Consider the following 16075-nt stretch of genomic DNA (forward strand, 5'->3'; position numbering starts at 1 on the left):
ATTTGAAAAGGTGAACAAACGAATAAAGTATTAGGAGCATAACGATGAGCAATTTCATTTTTCATATTTATACCCTTATATATAATTATTTTTTTCACTATATTCGTCATGACACTACTTTTTTTAGGGTCTTGATTTAGGCCAAATTTGCCAACTTGTTCTTCTTGGAATATATATAAAGATGGTATATTTATTTGTTTTTTTCTTCAATGTTATTGATTATATTCCTAATTAGGTATCTATCAAACTGTCAAATATGTCATATCTCTCATGGTACCAAGTCAGTAGTTTGGTGAATAAATAATTTTTTCATGTTCTTTTATGTATATTCATATGTATAGAATCGAATATTTTTATTCCAGACAGAATGGCATGATTAGTAATTGGAAGATCGAAGACTGGAATAAGATTTGCGAAAAATATTTAAGTTATGTGAACTTTGAAAAAATATTTTTATATATAAAATAAACAAAAACATTTCAGATGTTAATATTCAAATGGATTTCCTTTTTTAAAAATAAATAAATAAAACAGATTCTGCATATCCTTTTAAGAGTATATATAAATAAATAAATATCTAATATTTGCATCATATCTTTGAAATTTTTTTGATAAATCTATCTCAAGAAGAAGTCGCATTTTAATAAATATATCAATTTTTTCCTTATAATTTTTTTTTGTGTGTGTGGGGACCTAGAAGCTCTTGTGAAACGTTTCGATCCTCGAAATATACATATGAGAATATATTTGTGTATAGCATTTTTTGCATATTATTATAAACTTTTGTATATGATCGAACATATAATGTATAATGTTTTCCTCCCATGTATAATATAGTATAGTGTTATATTAGGCTACGTGACGTAATATTTTGTGTTGGGTGCTATATTTTTAAAAATTTTCCTTTTTTTTTGGTGGAGATTTGTTCATAGAACCAATTACAACAGAACTAACACTCGGTTGGATTTGCATTTTTCTTAGTTTAGTTTTCGATAAAAGATTTCCATATCGCATATTTATATTAAATCAATAGATGTATCAGGCATGGTATGTGTCTGTACACCATTTCTTTCGCTATAAAACTATGGTAAATTATTGTATAGTTTCACCCTATTAAATTACTTTATTATGATAAATAAATATAGTTTGACACATATTTGAAGGGTTTTTCCAATTTTATTTCTCCCTTGGAAAATCATCTTAAGCATTTGTTGTGTCCAAATGGTAGAACAGATGAAATTATAGGTTGATTATCTGTCGATTAGTAGGTAATCGAACATTGTCTTAATATTAGCCTATTTAGGTAGTTTACTATATTTAGGGGATTTTACCTTATTGTTAATTTTACGATTCCTTGCTTGTATATATATGCCCACACTGCTTTCCTATGAGTCATCATGTTTTTCTTTATCGTTGTTTTTCATCTCTATTACTACTTTGATTTACTTCACTTGAATGAAAGGTCTTTTAACCTCCAAAAAATAAAGGAAAAGTTTGTGTACACTCTCCCCTTGGGACCCCGTTTTGTAAAATTTAGTAAAAAAAATATCGTATTTTTGTTTAGTTGAGTATTTTCTTTAATGCATAGTTATAATCTTAGGGTTCAAAACTTGAAATCAACTTGTGCATCTCTCGTGGGTAACCTTGTCCATCAAAATTGTAGAAACAAGAATTAATCACCTTGTGTACTACTTTTTAGTTTAGTAATTTATCTACTCTTAAAGTCAACTTTTTTTATTTAAGAGTAACAATTATGAAAAACTTTTCAATGTGCAAAAGTTGATTTGTATTTTTAAAATCCAAGAGTGTTGTTCTATTCTCTAAAAGATACTAATCATGAATCAATCATCAACAAAAAAGGGGCAAAATGGAGAGTGATGGTCACAACTCATAACTTAACTTTGCACCACTTTTTAATAATTTAAAAGTTACAATCCACCAAAAGATCTTCCCCCTCAAAAGAACAACAGCATTATTCATAACTCACACAGTTTTTTAATAATTTAATTTCTTTGGTTGCTAATAGCCTGTTGTGTAAAAGTATTTCTGATAAAATATCATGATCATGTTGGAATAGGAAATAAACCAGCATATGATGTTTAACCAAAGTGCAATCAGATTAACACTCAAAAAGCTCAACTAAGTCATATCAGTGAGATAACATATGGTTAGTGGAGTAATTACATAGTGAAAGTTCATCCAATAGGAGACAAATCCACAAATAAGGTTAGCATTAATATAAAGAATTTTTACCACAAGCCACTGATTATCCTGATATGTCCTCTATTATTCCTTTGCCATCCATGGCATCAAACAAGAAAAAGTTTTTAAGAGGATCACCTTTTCCAGATATTGCTTTTATAACCTCCTATAAGGATAAAAATAAAAGGAACACATAAGCGAAAAAGTCGAGAGGTGCCAATAGTATTTTTGAACAAGACAGCAGCATAATCACCTGTCCAAGGACTCCTCCTATAATGGCACAAACTGAAGGAAATTCAACTCTAGCTGCTAACAACCTTTGCAGGAGAGGAACCGGGATCTGAGATTCATTTATGCACTGCAAATCAAGAGGCAGTTTCGTCAAGGACTTGCAGGTGATGCATTACATTAATATATTTGTGCATTTCGAACTCTGGAATATACCTGTGCCTCACAAAGTTCCTTCCTCAATTTCAGAACATTTGGAAGGTCATCTCCGGAAGTATCTTGAGGATTTTGCTTTTCAAGCACTTCAAACCTCTCTAGAACTGCAAAGAATTACCAGTCCACAAGTCAAGGACAAGACACTTGAGTAAATTTACTGTTGCACTTAAGGTATGCATCAAAATGTAAATTAGTGGGCTTCCTATAACATTGTCACCATAATAATTTCAGCAAAACCAACACCAAGATGGCTACTTAAATTATTTTTGGGGTCCAGGCTACCGAAAAATGGAATATTACCTAGATTGTTACCACTAACTATAATCACCACAGATAATATAATTTTGTAATTTCAGAAGGCCACATCTATCATATGTGTGGAAGAACATAAAAATCATAATTCTGGAAAGCACCCCGTCATATTCTCATTGGTAATTGATGCCTTTTGCAGCAAGCTATTGGAATTTGAACACCAGAAATAGGCAGTTATCTTGTAATATGAGCTTGTAGATTAGAAGAATGGTGGTTGCGGGAAGGGGGAGACCAGGAAATAGTGCTGGATCCTCTCTAAAAGTGAGCGCATTGGTTCATGTTCTACATTCCTAATATCAAAGTCGAAGCAAAGATCCAGAGAACTTAGACATGTCACATAGCGATTGGTTTGACTGCAACCCACTGATCTCTCCTGTTCTTGTAACTATATAGCTGGAAATTCACATCGACATTCACACACCAGATAGCAAAAGTGGATTTATAGAGCATCTTTAAATCTGCATAAGAAATTACAACAACCTGAGAAATAGAGTACCTCTCATGGCAAAATATAGCTTTGACATTCTCTTGGGTAGAGATCTCCACGGGACTGCAATGGCTTCCTGCAGAAGTGTAGGTAAGGCAATCGCCATTTGAAATGAAAATCTGATGAAATACTCTGGAACAGAGAAACCTTATTAACTTCAGGTTAAACCATCACGATTTAGTAAATCCCGGAAAGACCAGCTATATGTTTGTTTTTTTCAAGCCTTCTTATCTAATTTTGAATGCTAAAGGGGATTACAAGAATATTTAGCATATGTTACACTGTTGCCTCTCCTTATAGAATATTATGCCTTTAAACGTGTACCTGTTCCAAGGAATTCCAAACAAAATGGTCTATTATTTTTTTTGGGACTGTGAAATCCCTTAAGGTTTTAAATCTAAATGCAATCATTATGTCTTCAGTGATGCCTGAACTGGTGTTGCAGGACTTCATCATGCTGATACTGGACATTGTTACATGCTAAGGTGGATTATTTGATGTCTGGTGATGGTTGTGAAGAAAATGGAAGTGATGAAACACAATGCACCTAAGAACCCTACCAAGCAGGTGTTGAGGTGTTAACCAAGGGAACTAATAATGCAAATTGCAAGGATGTTGTCTCTAGGTCGAATCAATTCTTTCCTTGAACTACTATATATAGGCAGATCGTTAGGAGGCTCTTGTTACTTCGAAATGAGAAGGTTACACTCACCAAAAACTTTGCCCAACTCTACAGAGTGTAGACAATCACATAGGCAGCTAAGTGTTGCCATTTAAAAGCTGCCAGATACTGGTGACAAGCTTCAAAGCTACCACATATATGTTAGGATGTTAAGCAGATGAATATCATCCATCAGACTTTGAATAGTGCCAAAACAAGGTACTTAAAGAAAAAATCAAAAAGCTGTGCTGCCACAAATTGAATGGGAAATTCATGTTTGAAAACATCACAGACGTTAGGCAATGATATAAACCACCATGCAGCTGGACTGAAGCAAATTGATCTGTTTAGAAACAACATACAGAGATCCATACGGTTTCAGCTATAAAATATGAAACAATAAGTGACAGCTGCAATCACCTATTATTCATAAGCATACATATGATATCCACTAAGCAGATATGTTGTCATTAACTTAGGTGGAAAACCAGCCATAGGGATGATGACTTCGACTTATCTGATATTTGCTGAGACTGCTATCTTAAAAATAAAAATACAGATAAGAGTATAATCTCATCGATACAGTTGAGTAAAACAGCACAGCAGCTAAACAGGACCAAATGTTCTTTTTTGATACTTTGATGCAGCATACCTCAAAACTCGGATACTGTAGTTGGCATTCAATTGTTTCTTCATTCTTTTTCTGCAGAAGCATAAGAAGGGATTTAAGAGATTCATCAGATCTAGCAATATGATACACAAGATATAGGCCCTCAAGATAAAAGGTACACCTATGTGTGGAAAGGACTAGATTGAACTGAAGAAAAGGGTCAAAAGAAGATAACTCAAGCTGTATAATCATTAAACATGGAGACACTCTATCTAAGGATGAAATCCAACTGAAAAAGAAGGGGACTATAAAAAATATAAATATTGTTGTAACCTTGGAGTAGCTCTGCAAGTCAACAAATATCTCACCGCAGGAATCTCGGCATTCTACAGAATAAAATGCGACACGTCTTGGCAACTTGCGACACTTTGCATTAACCGATTTCTGCATAGGGAGCATTATCAAAATTAAAATCATAAAAAAAACTGGTATTTTCATTGGAAAAATCCTCTTATTTATTTTCAACAAGCAAGAAGAATGTCCATACTTTTGTCAGCAGCGAGCAGCAACTGATGACAACAGCATCAAACTTCTGAAAGAATTCAACATCGAAGTTGGCCAGAACACCTAAAAATAGAGCATATGAGACATAAAAATGAAATCTTTGATGCATTGACACAATCTGATTCTGAGAAATAGATATAAGGTGCTTAACATGCACCTGACACTGCATATCATCAAAACCCAATAGAGATATAGCTAAGAACTCGAGTCGGAAGTGAAATGTTAGGAACTTTCTTAATGCACCTTTTTATATGATTTGAGAGTATAAAAAGAGTTAACTATCTGATAAGCATAATATGCATAACAGTTATATGTGTTAGGAAAAAACAAAAATAAGTGGAAAATTAAGCCAACTTACGAAATCATTACAAGATCAAAGAACGACAAAAAGCGGAAATGCACTGGTGTTTGATGAGTTAAGAGGAACTATGCAGGTTAAAGAGTTTGTAAATAAATTATAGTACAAACAGATCCAAACCTTTTTCAACAGAAACAGTAACCATGGGGTTGAAATCTTTCAGTGATTCACAACAAAGCTCAGCAAGTGATTTCCCACTGGTCACATTTTCATCAGAAGGAACTAAAAAATTAGCAGACAGTAGCTCTTCTGTTACAAGTCGATCATCATTTAGCGTCAAACTACCGACTCCGGCTAAGACAATGTTCTTGCAGAACTGGGAAAGAAAAAGGAGAAAAAAGAAGTTAATATAATCTGAAGTTGCTCATTTTGAATTTAGCATCTGGAACTGAAAATATTATATTGAAACTTATCCTATCAAAGGGCCAAGAAGCATGATGTATACAGTTTATGCTTTGGACATAATCCAATTCCATCAATAACAAACGACAGAAAAGTTCTATTGATAAATAAACATAATAACAAATATGGCAATAAACATTTACTTCAAAAAGTGATTAACTGGTAGTTTTGTACCTCAATAACAGTCCCTTTCAGTCCACTGACAAATATATGAGATTTGCTCAACCTGACACAAATAAGAAGATAGTAGAATCTTTTATAAAAATGAAAGAACTAGATGGGTCTACTAGATATCTAACTAAAATATTGTATATGTCATTCCCTTGAAGTTAGAATACTGCTTTTAAAAGTAAAAGTAAGTCATAGGATGAGCACACATTCCATTTTCCCTTCAAGTGAACCACAGGACATGGATGTCCCTCTTCCTTCATAACAAAAAAATTACTTGCCATAAGCACATGAAAACCCTGGTTCCACTATTGATACTAAGGACACCAAGCTCATACACATGTATGTAAAGTAAACATCTATCCTCAACAACAATGTGTTTGTGATGCATTATCATACTGGTTGCCTGTGTAAAATCACAAAAATGAGTGAAGAAGAATACCTTCGCTGAGCATCAACACCCCAAACCCTAATTTGGCGATCATATATGGCAGTTTCTTGCTCTGTCAATTCCTCACCTACTTTTCCCATTGCAACCTATAATTTCAGCAAAAAAAAACATACTAAGTGAAGAAACAAACACAATATCCACAAACTTATAGCTCAATTCTCAGTTCATCTTTGTCCATCTTCCTCGAAGCTCCTACTGAAATTGAACTAAGCAAACAAACTAAATCTCTTAAAAAAAGCAATTTTTTGGTGCATTAATCAAAGCAATTTATAAGCAAAACAAAGAGAAGAAGTGAAAGAACAGGCAAAGGAGAGAGCTTACACTGTGAGAGAAACCGAGGAAAAAAATTGTTTATCAGACGAGAACTAAGCATCAATTGTTTCCTTTTTCTTCTTTTTTGAATTGCAATTAGTTCGATCAAACTTATATAGTTGCTTATGAAGCATAGTTTTTTAAAAATAATTTTCTAGAAACTAAGATAAATAGAAAGTATAAGGATATTATTTAACACTTTGTTTAAATAGTTAAATGTGATAAATTATATTTTAATTTGTGCAGGACTTCTATAGTTTCAGTAAACAAATTTTCACAAGTGGATGAACACATTTTTTTTTATTTGTACATATCATAATATTTTTTGCAAGTTCGTTATTATGGAACGAAATGTATCGTGTTTAAAGCTTGATAACTTCATGTTCACATATGAAAGTGTGGTGTTGTGAAGATCTAACATTCAGAGCTTACGCCTAATTTTTAGTATGATTTGTTAGTTTAAATTTATTTTTTAAAACTTAAATTCATGTGATAAATCGATCAATTGACGAGAACCAAGGGCTTCGATTTTCCAGAATCACATTTGATTAGACTAAAGAACTTCAAATTTTCTCACACTCTTCTTTACTACCATTTCACATGTTTGTAAAATATATAGTAACAGCCATTGACTTTGCACGTTTAATTATTTGAGCAGGTTGCCCTTCATCTGCATATTAATAACAGAACGGAATATGATTTGGTGTAAACATCAGCTACGAGTAAGTATTTTAACTATAAGTCCTGTGAAGTAATTTCTTCAATCATACTTATGGGACTGGATGTAGAATATCTGCAAAATGAACCTTTTTTCACTGGGAAAAAATGTGAACACTAGAGTGTGAGACATATTACTGTTGATTGATTGGGAGAAGGTGATTAAGCAAGAGCATATGGTGCCATTGTCTTAATGCTGATTTGGACCACTGTGCTGCATTTTTCTCCTAGCAATGTAACCTCGGAGCCAAGGAGTAACATCCTCGTTGATCTTGATCATGAAGAAGAAGATTACGCGGTAGATGATTATCAAGGAGAAGATGGCACTTAGATCCACCCATTTTGATCTGTTCACGTCAATCTGGAATATCTGTTTTAGCGCGTATTCACCTGTGATCTTGGGAGGATGAGGACTATGGTTATCAAATATCAACCCCTTCAAGTCATTTTTGTATTGCCCCTACAGAAACCACCAAATTAGAGTCAAAATAAGACTGGACAGATCTCAACAGATTTTCCATCAAAGGACTACTACATCTACATCCTCATAAAAGCACGGAATTGGTCTGAACATGCCAAGTTGGTGCCTATAAAGCATGTAGTTTCGTATTTATAACTTGTATATGATAAAATCATTTATGAAATTAGTGCATTACGTTAACTGCTAAGGCTACTACTGATTCTACTTATTATGGACTGTTACGTGTAATTATCATTAGGCTCGGGTGATCTAAACATTTCCATTGTGAGTTACCAACAGGTAAAATGTGCAGCAAATTTTTACCTGTACAGCCCAGAAATCAAAAGTCAAGTAAGACACCGGGTAACGCCAGACAGGTTTTGGTATGTCATAGGGGAGTCTGAAGAACCCAGAGACCAGCATAGATATTCCCTAACACAGAAACATACACAATTTAGGTGTAGACAATGGTAAGGATTATAATTTTGCATTCCAACATAAGCAAAAGTTCGTAGTCTAATAAAACGGAAACAGATTAAGTTTACTACCAGAATGCCAGCTCCTATGATGATACCCATGAGGAAATTAGGTACAACACTAGCTATGACCATCATCAGGCTCTCAACTGCCGTAATGCTGGCATAAATGGCCAATACAAAGAAGAAATAGTGGGAGAATCCTGGATGGAAGTGGACCATGAAGTAGCAGACAGTACCAGAAAGAATTGCAATCAATATAAGGAACGGCATTGCAGATAACGTGTTGCTTATCACAAACACAATGACACCATAATGCCCATTCATCCTTTCCCTTTGGAAAACCTGTTTTGATTGACCAAATCATTAGATTTGTGTGGCAATGTATCAATTATATAAGATAAGGTAGATGTTTCTAGAGTACTGTCATATAAAGAACGAACTTTCATATCCTCCACGAATGAAGGGAAACCTCCTATTGACATGAATGTCATAAATCCAAAGACGAAAGAAGAACATGCAGCTCTTGCCTGCATAATGTTAATTTGATAAGTAAATAAAAAAAAAGCGCGTCTTCTTGTAGGAGACATTAATTACAAAGGAATCAAGTTGTAAAAATCCCATTAGGAGAAATAAGTTACCTGGATGGAATTATACTTGGTTCCCACATTAAAATAGATGGTTCCAAGACAAACGGAAACCACTAAGTAGATCACAATCCTCAGCCAGTAATAGCCAAAGTCCCTAGACATATTAACAAACGAACGTTTGGTTAAGCTGTAGGACTGCATAAAGAAACTAGCATGGCTTCCGTTAGAATCTAGCACTGTTCCTTTCTGTTACAAAAAAAAGAAAAGAAAAGAAAGATTACATTTGATGAGATAAGAAATTAGGCAGATGATGAAGAAACCAAGATCAAGGTTTGGTGCATTAAAACTTACAACTTTGGACATTTCTTCCACTGTTTCATTTGCTACATAGCAGTACTGAGAATGACGATAGAAGTCAACAAGACTTCGAATTACTTCTGCTGTTGTCATCTTGTTTAGAGGATCATCATTGTACTGATTAAACTTATTAAAATAAGAACAGAATGAGTTAAATGAAGGAACTTGAAGATCTTATATCCTAAGCCATGCTAAATACAACGGTAATATATAGAAATTCATGTTACTGTTGCTTAAAGAAACTACTACAGAAAGCGGAGACTTAAATGGAGTAGTGACTATTTTATTGCACTTATCAAAACAAACAACATATTACACATGGTCTGATCTAATGCAAACTTTTGGAGCTTGATTAGTAACAAGATGATCTAAAAAGACATACTTTGATCAACTCCCTTAAAGTGGCCTTAACTTTGTCGAAATCAGAGTTACTGCACCGAAGGAAATGATCTGATGGACTTCTAAAAGAAGGACAAGGAAATCCTGCTTCGGCAAAGAACTGCAAACCAAAAACTAGATTTAACTCTAACTACCACATGATGAAAAAGGTATAAAATCCAGAAACAAATGATGGAGAATCTCGATTAAGGGAGATTTATCTTGCCTGATTTGCTTCAGAAGCTTGACCAAAGTAAACTGTTTTGCCTCCGGAAAGCAAGTATAATCTGTCAAACAGCTCAAATACTTCAGAGCTTGGCTGGTGAATTGAGGCTATCACAGTCCGTCCATCTCTGGAAAGACAATGCAGTGCCTGTGTTACGAAGAACGCTGAGGCACTGTCACAAAATACAGAAAATTTAAGGTATTGTTCATCAATACTGTGAAATTAACATTGTAAAATAAGTGATCTATTAGTAAGAACATTATCTACCTATCTAGTCCACTTGTTGGTTCATCAAGGAAGAGCAATCTAGGCCTCATTAGAATCGCAAGCGCAATACTAACCCTCCTCTTTTCTCCCCCACTAATACCGCGCAAGTGCCAATTACCAATAAACGTATCAGCACAATCTTGTAAGCCCATTTGAGTAATGGTGCTCTCAACTAGTGTCCTTTTTTTCGATAATGGCATCCTATCAGGGAGACGCAATTGAGCTGAATAGTAAATAGTCTCCCGAACCGTTAGTGTTCCAATCAACGTATCATCTTGTGTTACATATGCCTGTATTGTAAATCAATTAAAATAACCTCACAAAATTCACCCAGAATAAGAAAGATACTGACAGGATAACACTTGTGTCTCACAAACTATTGCCTTAGGACTACTTACTGCAGTTCCAAATGAGAGCTTAGCTTTGCGACCGTTGAGGAGAATTTTTCCAGTGAGGATAGCGTTAGAACCAAGACGTCCAGATAGGGCGTCGAGCAGCGTAGATTTACCAGCACCAGAAGGACCCATTAATGCAGTGAATGTTCCAGGCTCTGCATAACCAGTAAGTCCTTCTAATACATTTCTTGTATCTCCATTATTCAGAGTGACCATTACATTAACATCCTTCCAAGCCACATGAGCAGATACCACTATACCATTGGCGTTTTGTGGTTCACTTTCTTCTTCAATCTCCATAATTGCAGAGGAGGACGAGAACGACGACGACGACAACGAGTTCCTCATCATCTATATACAATTAATTTCTCTCTTTGGTTATTTAATCAGTTGTCTTCTTCTTGAAATGCATCTTACTTGTATTACTTCTGATGTTTATAAAGTTTGTTTGAAAAAAAGAACTAGTTAGCTGGTCAGCTCTATACTGGAGTAATAAATCTAGCAGGTCCCAAATAAGTGTTGTTTCAACCAAAAAATAAATAAATAGTGAAATTGTTTGCAAGAGTAGAGGTAAATCACATTATATTTGTAGTGGAATCAGGGATATACATGCCTTAATATATCTTAATTTTAGGAATCGTATAAAATCATCCAAATTGACTGCAACTGTTGACATATATATTCCGTAGTAAAGGAAACTAAAATTTCTATTTTCCCTTGTTAAAACTGGTATTATATGTATGAGGTCCAGCCCCTATCTTCACTTTTCTTTTGGCTGTGATTTGCACAGATTGCACTAGCACACATTCGTTGAAAACTGGCAATCACTCAATTAATACAAGGGAGAAATATTGGCACATTTCATCATGTACACCAACACACAAAGGGAAGTATTAGAGAACTGAGTGAGGTATATCATAGACTAACTATAAAAATAAAATAAAATAGTGTGAGTGATATTTTTAGCGAGACGAGAAATCAAAAGAGGTTTTCTTTTTTGAGTGTGTAGTGGTATTTGTAGTATTTTACTCAAAGCCTACAAAGTGTAAAATTCTTTCTATACAGAATGTGTAAATGCAACTTTATGTGTGACTTATTAGAAGAAGAATAAACAAATGATGGCTTCTATTTAAATACTTTGTTTTCTAATTTGATTGATTCATTTTGATCTTGTTATTTGGTTCATGATTCTCAGATCCTTGGAGAAGGCGATTAAGCAAGAGCGTATTGTGTCATTGTCTTATTCTGATTTGCACCATTCTGCTGCATTTTTCTTCTAGCAATGTAGCCTCGGAGCCAAGGAGTAACATCCTCGTTGATCTTGATCATGATGAAGAAGATTAAGCGGTAGATGATTATCATGGAGAATATGACACTAAGATCCACCCATTTTGATCTGTTCACGTGAATCTGGAATGTTTCTTTTAGCGCGTATTCACCTGTGATCTTGGGAAGATCAGGACTCTGGTTATCAAATATCAACCCCTTCAAGTGGTTTTTGTATTGCCCCTACAGAAACACCAAGTTAAACTCAATGGATTCATATATCAAAATAATACTGGACGGATCTTAACAGATTTTCCATCAAAAAAAAACTACTACTTAGATATCTACATCTGTCATCAAAGCAAGTAATTGGTCTGAACATGCCAAGTTGGTGCTTGATAACGCATTTCTCTTTCATATGCTTTATTTTGAAGGCTTACGTGTAATTATCTTTAGGCTCCGATGATGTTAGCATTTCCATTATGAGTTTATAACAGGTAAACTCTGCAGCAAATATTTACCTGTATAGCCCAAAAATCGAAAGTCAAGTAAGACACCGGGTAACGCCAGACAGGTTTTGGGATGTCATGGGGAAGTCTGAAGAACCCAGAAACCACCATAGATATTCCCTAACACAGAAAACATACACAATTGTTAAGTGTGGAAAATGGTATGCATGCATTAGTACTTCTGATTCTAAGATAAGCAGAAAATTTCGTAGTCTATAAAACAGAAACGGATTAAGTTTACTACCAGAATGCCAGCCCCTATGACGATACCCATGAGGAAATTAGGGACAACACTTGCTATGACCATCATTAGGCTCTCAACCGTTGTAATACTGGCATAAAGGGCCAATACAAAGAACAAATAGTGTGAGAATCCTGGATGAAATCGGACCATGAAGTAGCAGATGGTACCAGAAAGAGTTGCAATCAATATAAGGAACGGCATTGCAGACAATGTGTTACTTATGACAAATGCAATGATACTATAATGCCCATTCATCCTTTCCCTTTGAAAAACCTGTTTTGATTGTAAAAATAGGACCAAATTATTAGAAATGTCTGGCAATGTATCACTATAGAGTTAAGATAGCTTTTTCAAGAGGGTCATGCAAAGTACGAACTTTCATATCCTCCACGAATGAAGGGAAACCTCCTATCGACATGAATGTCATAAATCCAAAGATGAAAGCTGCACAAGCACCTCTTGCCTGCATAAAGTCAATTTGATAAATAAAACAAAAAATGCATATTCTTAAAAATCCTATTAGGAGAAACAAATTACCTGGATGGAATTATACGTGGTTCCCACATTAAAATAGATAGTTCCAACGCAGACGGAGACCACTAAGTAGATCACAAGCCTCAGCCAGTAATAGCCAAAGTCTCTTGTCATATTAACAAATGAACGTTTGGTTAAGATGTAGGACTGCATAAAGAAACTAGCTTGGCTACCATTAGAATCTAGCACTGTTCCTTTCTGTCACAAAAAAAGTATCACATTTTATCAAAGAAGAAACTCGACAGATGATGAAGAAATCAAGATCAAAGTCTGGTACATTAAAACTTACAACTTTGGACATTTCTTCTACTTGTTCATTTGCTAAGTAGCAATATTGAGAACGGCGATAGAAGTCAACAAGACTTCGAATTGCTTCTACTGTTGTCATCTTGTTTAGAGGATCATCATTGTACTGATCAAACTAAATAAAATAAGAACAGAATAAGCTAAATGAAGGAAGGTGAAGATCTTTATATCCTAAGACACTCTACATGTTAATGTTGCTTAAAGAAAGGACTACAGAAAACGGAAACTTATATGGATCAGTGACTATTTTATTGCACTTATCAAAACAAAAAACACATGTGTGTAAGGTGTATGCTTCAAGTGTTTCCTAACTTTGAACAGAGTAGCATTACTTATTTAAAAAGTTATTCCCCGAATCTCATGCAAACTTTTGAAGTTTGATTAGTAACAAGATGATCTTAAAAAGCATACTTTGATTGAGTCTCTTAGAGTTGCCTTAACTTTGTCGAAATCAGAGTTACTGCACCGGAGGAAATGATCTGATGGATTTCTAAAAGAAGGACAAGGAAATCCAGCTTCTGCAAAGAACTGCAAACCAAAAACTAGATTTAATTCTAACTTCCACATGATGAAAAAGGTATAGGGTCGGGAGACGAAAATGATCCATAGAATGATGGAGAGTCTTGAGTAAGGGAGATATCTTGCCTGGTGTGCTTCAGAAGCTTGACCAAAGTAAACTGTTTTGCCTCCGGAAAGCAAGTATAATCTGTCAAACAGCTCAAATACTTCACTGCTTGGCTGGTGAATTGAGGCTATCACAGTCCGTCCATCTCTAGACAGACAACGTAGCGTCTGTGTTACGAAGAATGCTGAGGCACTATCACAAATCCAATAAGCTGATTCCATTAGATGTTGTTCCTTTATTAGGTATTTCAAAACTTAAACACACAATTGAGCTATGACCTTAAGAACATTACCTGTCTAGTCCACTCGTTGGTTCATCGAGAAAGAGTAATCTAGGTCTCATAAGAATCTCAAGAGCAATACTAACCCTCCTCTTTTCTCCTCCACTAATACCGCGCAAGTGCCAATTTCCAATAAACGTATCAGCACAATCTTGTAAGCCCATATCAGCAATGGTGCTCTCAACCAGTGTACGTTTCTCCGATAATGGCATCCTATCAGGGAGACGTAATTGAGCTGAATAGTGAATCGTCTCTCGAACCGTTAGAGTTCCAATCAACGTATCATCTTGTGTTACAAATGCCTGTAGTGTATATAAATTTGTTAGTTAATCAGGTGTTGCGCCAAAGCTAACAAATTAAACCAAGATGATAGTGAGATTATAAAAGAGAAATATATATAACAAACATGGTTCAATCCATCCACATGCGGAAATGAGCAATCCACTATATAAAAAGAGTAAAATATCGAGAGAAAATAACCTCATAAAACTTGCCCAAAGAAAAGAGAGTTTCATTTCTAGAATAGTTACGGAATTTTCATGGATAGGATCAAACCTTATTCCATCGTATATACATGAGGTTCCTCTATAAAAAATCTACAATGAAGTTTAGTTGATCCATGATTTATGTTTCATCTTTCCTTTGCTTCAAGAAATTTATCCATCAATTCTAATTCTTTCTTTTTTTCTTGATTCTTTTCCGATTAATATGTTTAAATATTGTTCATGGATTAACGAAAAATTGTACCTTACATGTTCTCCCTCTAAACAAGATTCTCGAAGCTCTTAAGAGTATATTGTGAATGCTGACAAGTGAAAAATCCAATTATGGTACGAAAATATATGAGTAGAATTAACTAACTACTTACTACAGTTCCAAATGAGAGCTTAGCTTTGCGACCGTTGAGGAGAATATTTCCAGAGAGGATTGCATTAGAAGCAAGACGTCCAGAGAGGGCGTCGAGCAACGTAGATTTACCAGAACCAGAAGGACCCATTAATGCAGTAAATGTTCCAGGCTCTGCATAACCAGTAAGTCCTTCTAGTATATTTCTTGTATCTCCATTATTCAGAGTAACCATTACACTTACATCCTTCCAAGCCACATGAGCAGATACTACTATACCATTGTGGCCTTGTGGTTCACTTGCTTCATCAATCTCCATAATAACATCGTCATTTGACGATGTTACTACATAGGAGAACGATGACGAGGAGTTCCTCGTCATCTATATACAGTTAAAATTTTTCCTTTGGTTGTTTAATCAAATGTCTTCTTCTACTTGAATTCATCTTATACATGTAATACTTGTGGTGCGTATGAAGTATATTTGAAGAAAAGGTAGCAGGTCAACTCTGTACTGGAGTAATAAAGAAACAAAAGAAAATCCTACTAATTAACAAAGGAAGCATGGAAAAGCTGCGAATCTTTTATTTATTTATTTAGGAGTGAACGTGATATACATAACCCTGCC

The 16075-nt window shown here is 34.8% G+C and overlaps 3 protein-coding genes across 4 annotated transcripts; all 3 read right to left on the reverse strand.

The window, feature by feature from the left end:
- Positions 1-2093: 2093 nt before the first annotated feature.
- Positions 2094-7120, reverse strand: LOC543732 (SUMO-activating enzyme subunit). Its single transcript, NM_001247882.3, has 11 exons — positions 6981-7120; positions 6651-6745; positions 6215-6266; positions 5759-5954; positions 5264-5343; positions 5050-5160; positions 4759-4809; positions 3455-3521; positions 2647-2750; positions 2456-2560; positions 2094-2368 (listed from the first exon to the last, which is right to left on the reverse strand). Exons 2-11 carry the CDS (start codon positions 6737-6739, stop codon positions 2267-2269), a joined length of 957 nt encoding a protein of 318 aa, NP_001234811.2. The 5' UTR covers positions 6740-6745; positions 6981-7120; the 3' UTR covers positions 2094-2266.
- Positions 7121-7878: 758 nt separating this feature from the next.
- Positions 7879-11185, reverse strand: ABCG15 (ABC transporter G family member 15). The gene is made up of 10 exons (XM_069299747.1): positions 10841-11185; positions 10443-10732; positions 10176-10347; positions 9954-10070; positions 9566-9697; positions 9266-9460; positions 9068-9154; positions 8697-8969; positions 8473-8580; positions 7879-8148 (listed from the first exon to the last, which is right to left on the reverse strand). Exons 1-10 carry the CDS (start codon positions 11183-11185, stop codon positions 7879-7881), a joined length of 1989 nt encoding a protein of 662 aa, XP_069155848.1.
- Positions 11186-11728: 543 nt separating this feature from the next.
- ABCG16 (ABC transporter G family member 16) lies at positions 11729-15883 on the reverse strand. 2 transcript variants are annotated; one of them, XM_010324214.4, is made up of 10 exons: positions 15470-15883; positions 14614-14903; positions 14342-14513; positions 14108-14224; positions 13680-13811; positions 13394-13588; positions 13233-13319; positions 12857-13129; positions 12625-12732; positions 11729-12346 (listed from the first exon to the last, which is right to left on the reverse strand). In XM_010324214.4, the coding sequence occupies exons 1-10, from the start codon at positions 15827-15829 to the stop codon at positions 12050-12052; spliced, it is 2031 nt and encodes a 676-aa protein (XP_010322516.1). In that variant the 5' UTR covers positions 15830-15883; the 3' UTR covers positions 11729-12049. The 2 variants fall into 2 exon arrangements, with proteins under 2 accessions (XP_010322516.1, XP_069154909.1); XM_069298808.1 differs by having other exon boundaries at positions 14108-14513.
- Positions 15884-16075: the final 192 nt, after the last annotated feature.

The sequence above is a fragment of the Solanum lycopersicum genome, chromosome 6 (genome assembly GCF_036512215.1).
Source record: "Solanum lycopersicum chromosome 6, SLM_r2.1".
Lineage (NCBI taxonomy): Eukaryota > Viridiplantae > Streptophyta > Magnoliopsida > Solanales > Solanaceae > Solanum > Solanum lycopersicum.

Bases quoted from the DNA above. Each gene is read 5' to 3' on its own strand.
- LOC543732 (NM_001247882.3), bottom strand. From the start codon at position 6,739: ATGGGAAAAGTAGGTGAGGAATTGACAGAGCAAGAAACTGCCATATAT. The intron at 6,267-6,650 runs GTATTCTTCTTC...TATTTGTGTCAG, and splicing joins GGTGTTGATGCTCAGCGAAG to GTTGAGCAAATCTCATATAT. The intron at 5,344-5,758 runs GTTTGGATCTGT...CTCTATTTTTAG, and splicing joins TACTGTTTCTGTTGAAAAAG to GTGTTCTGGCCAACTTCGAT.
- ABCG15 (XM_069299747.1), bottom strand. From the start codon at position 11,185: ATGAGGAACTCGTTGTCGTCGTCGTCGTTCTCGTCCTCCTCTGCAATT. The intron at 10,071-10,175 runs GCAAGATAAATC...TTTGGTTTGCAG, and splicing joins AAGCTTCTGAAGCAAATCAG to TTCTTTGCCGAAGCAGGATT. The intron at 9,461-9,565 runs GTAAGTTTTAAT...TTTTTGTAACAG, and splicing joins TGGAAGAAATGTCCAAAGTT to AAAGGAACAGTGCTAGATTC.
- ABCG16 (XM_069298808.1), bottom strand. From the start codon at position 15,829: ATGACGAGGAACTCCTCGTCATCGTTCTCCTATGTAGTAACATCGTCA. The intron at 13,589-13,679 runs GTAAGTTTTAAT...TTTTTGTGACAG, and splicing joins TAGAAGAAATGTCCAAAGTT to AAAGGAACAGTGCTAGATTC. The intron at 13,320-13,393 runs GTAATTTGTTTC...GACTTTATGCAG, and splicing joins CCACGTATAATTCCATCCAG to GCAAGAGGTGCTTGTGCAGC.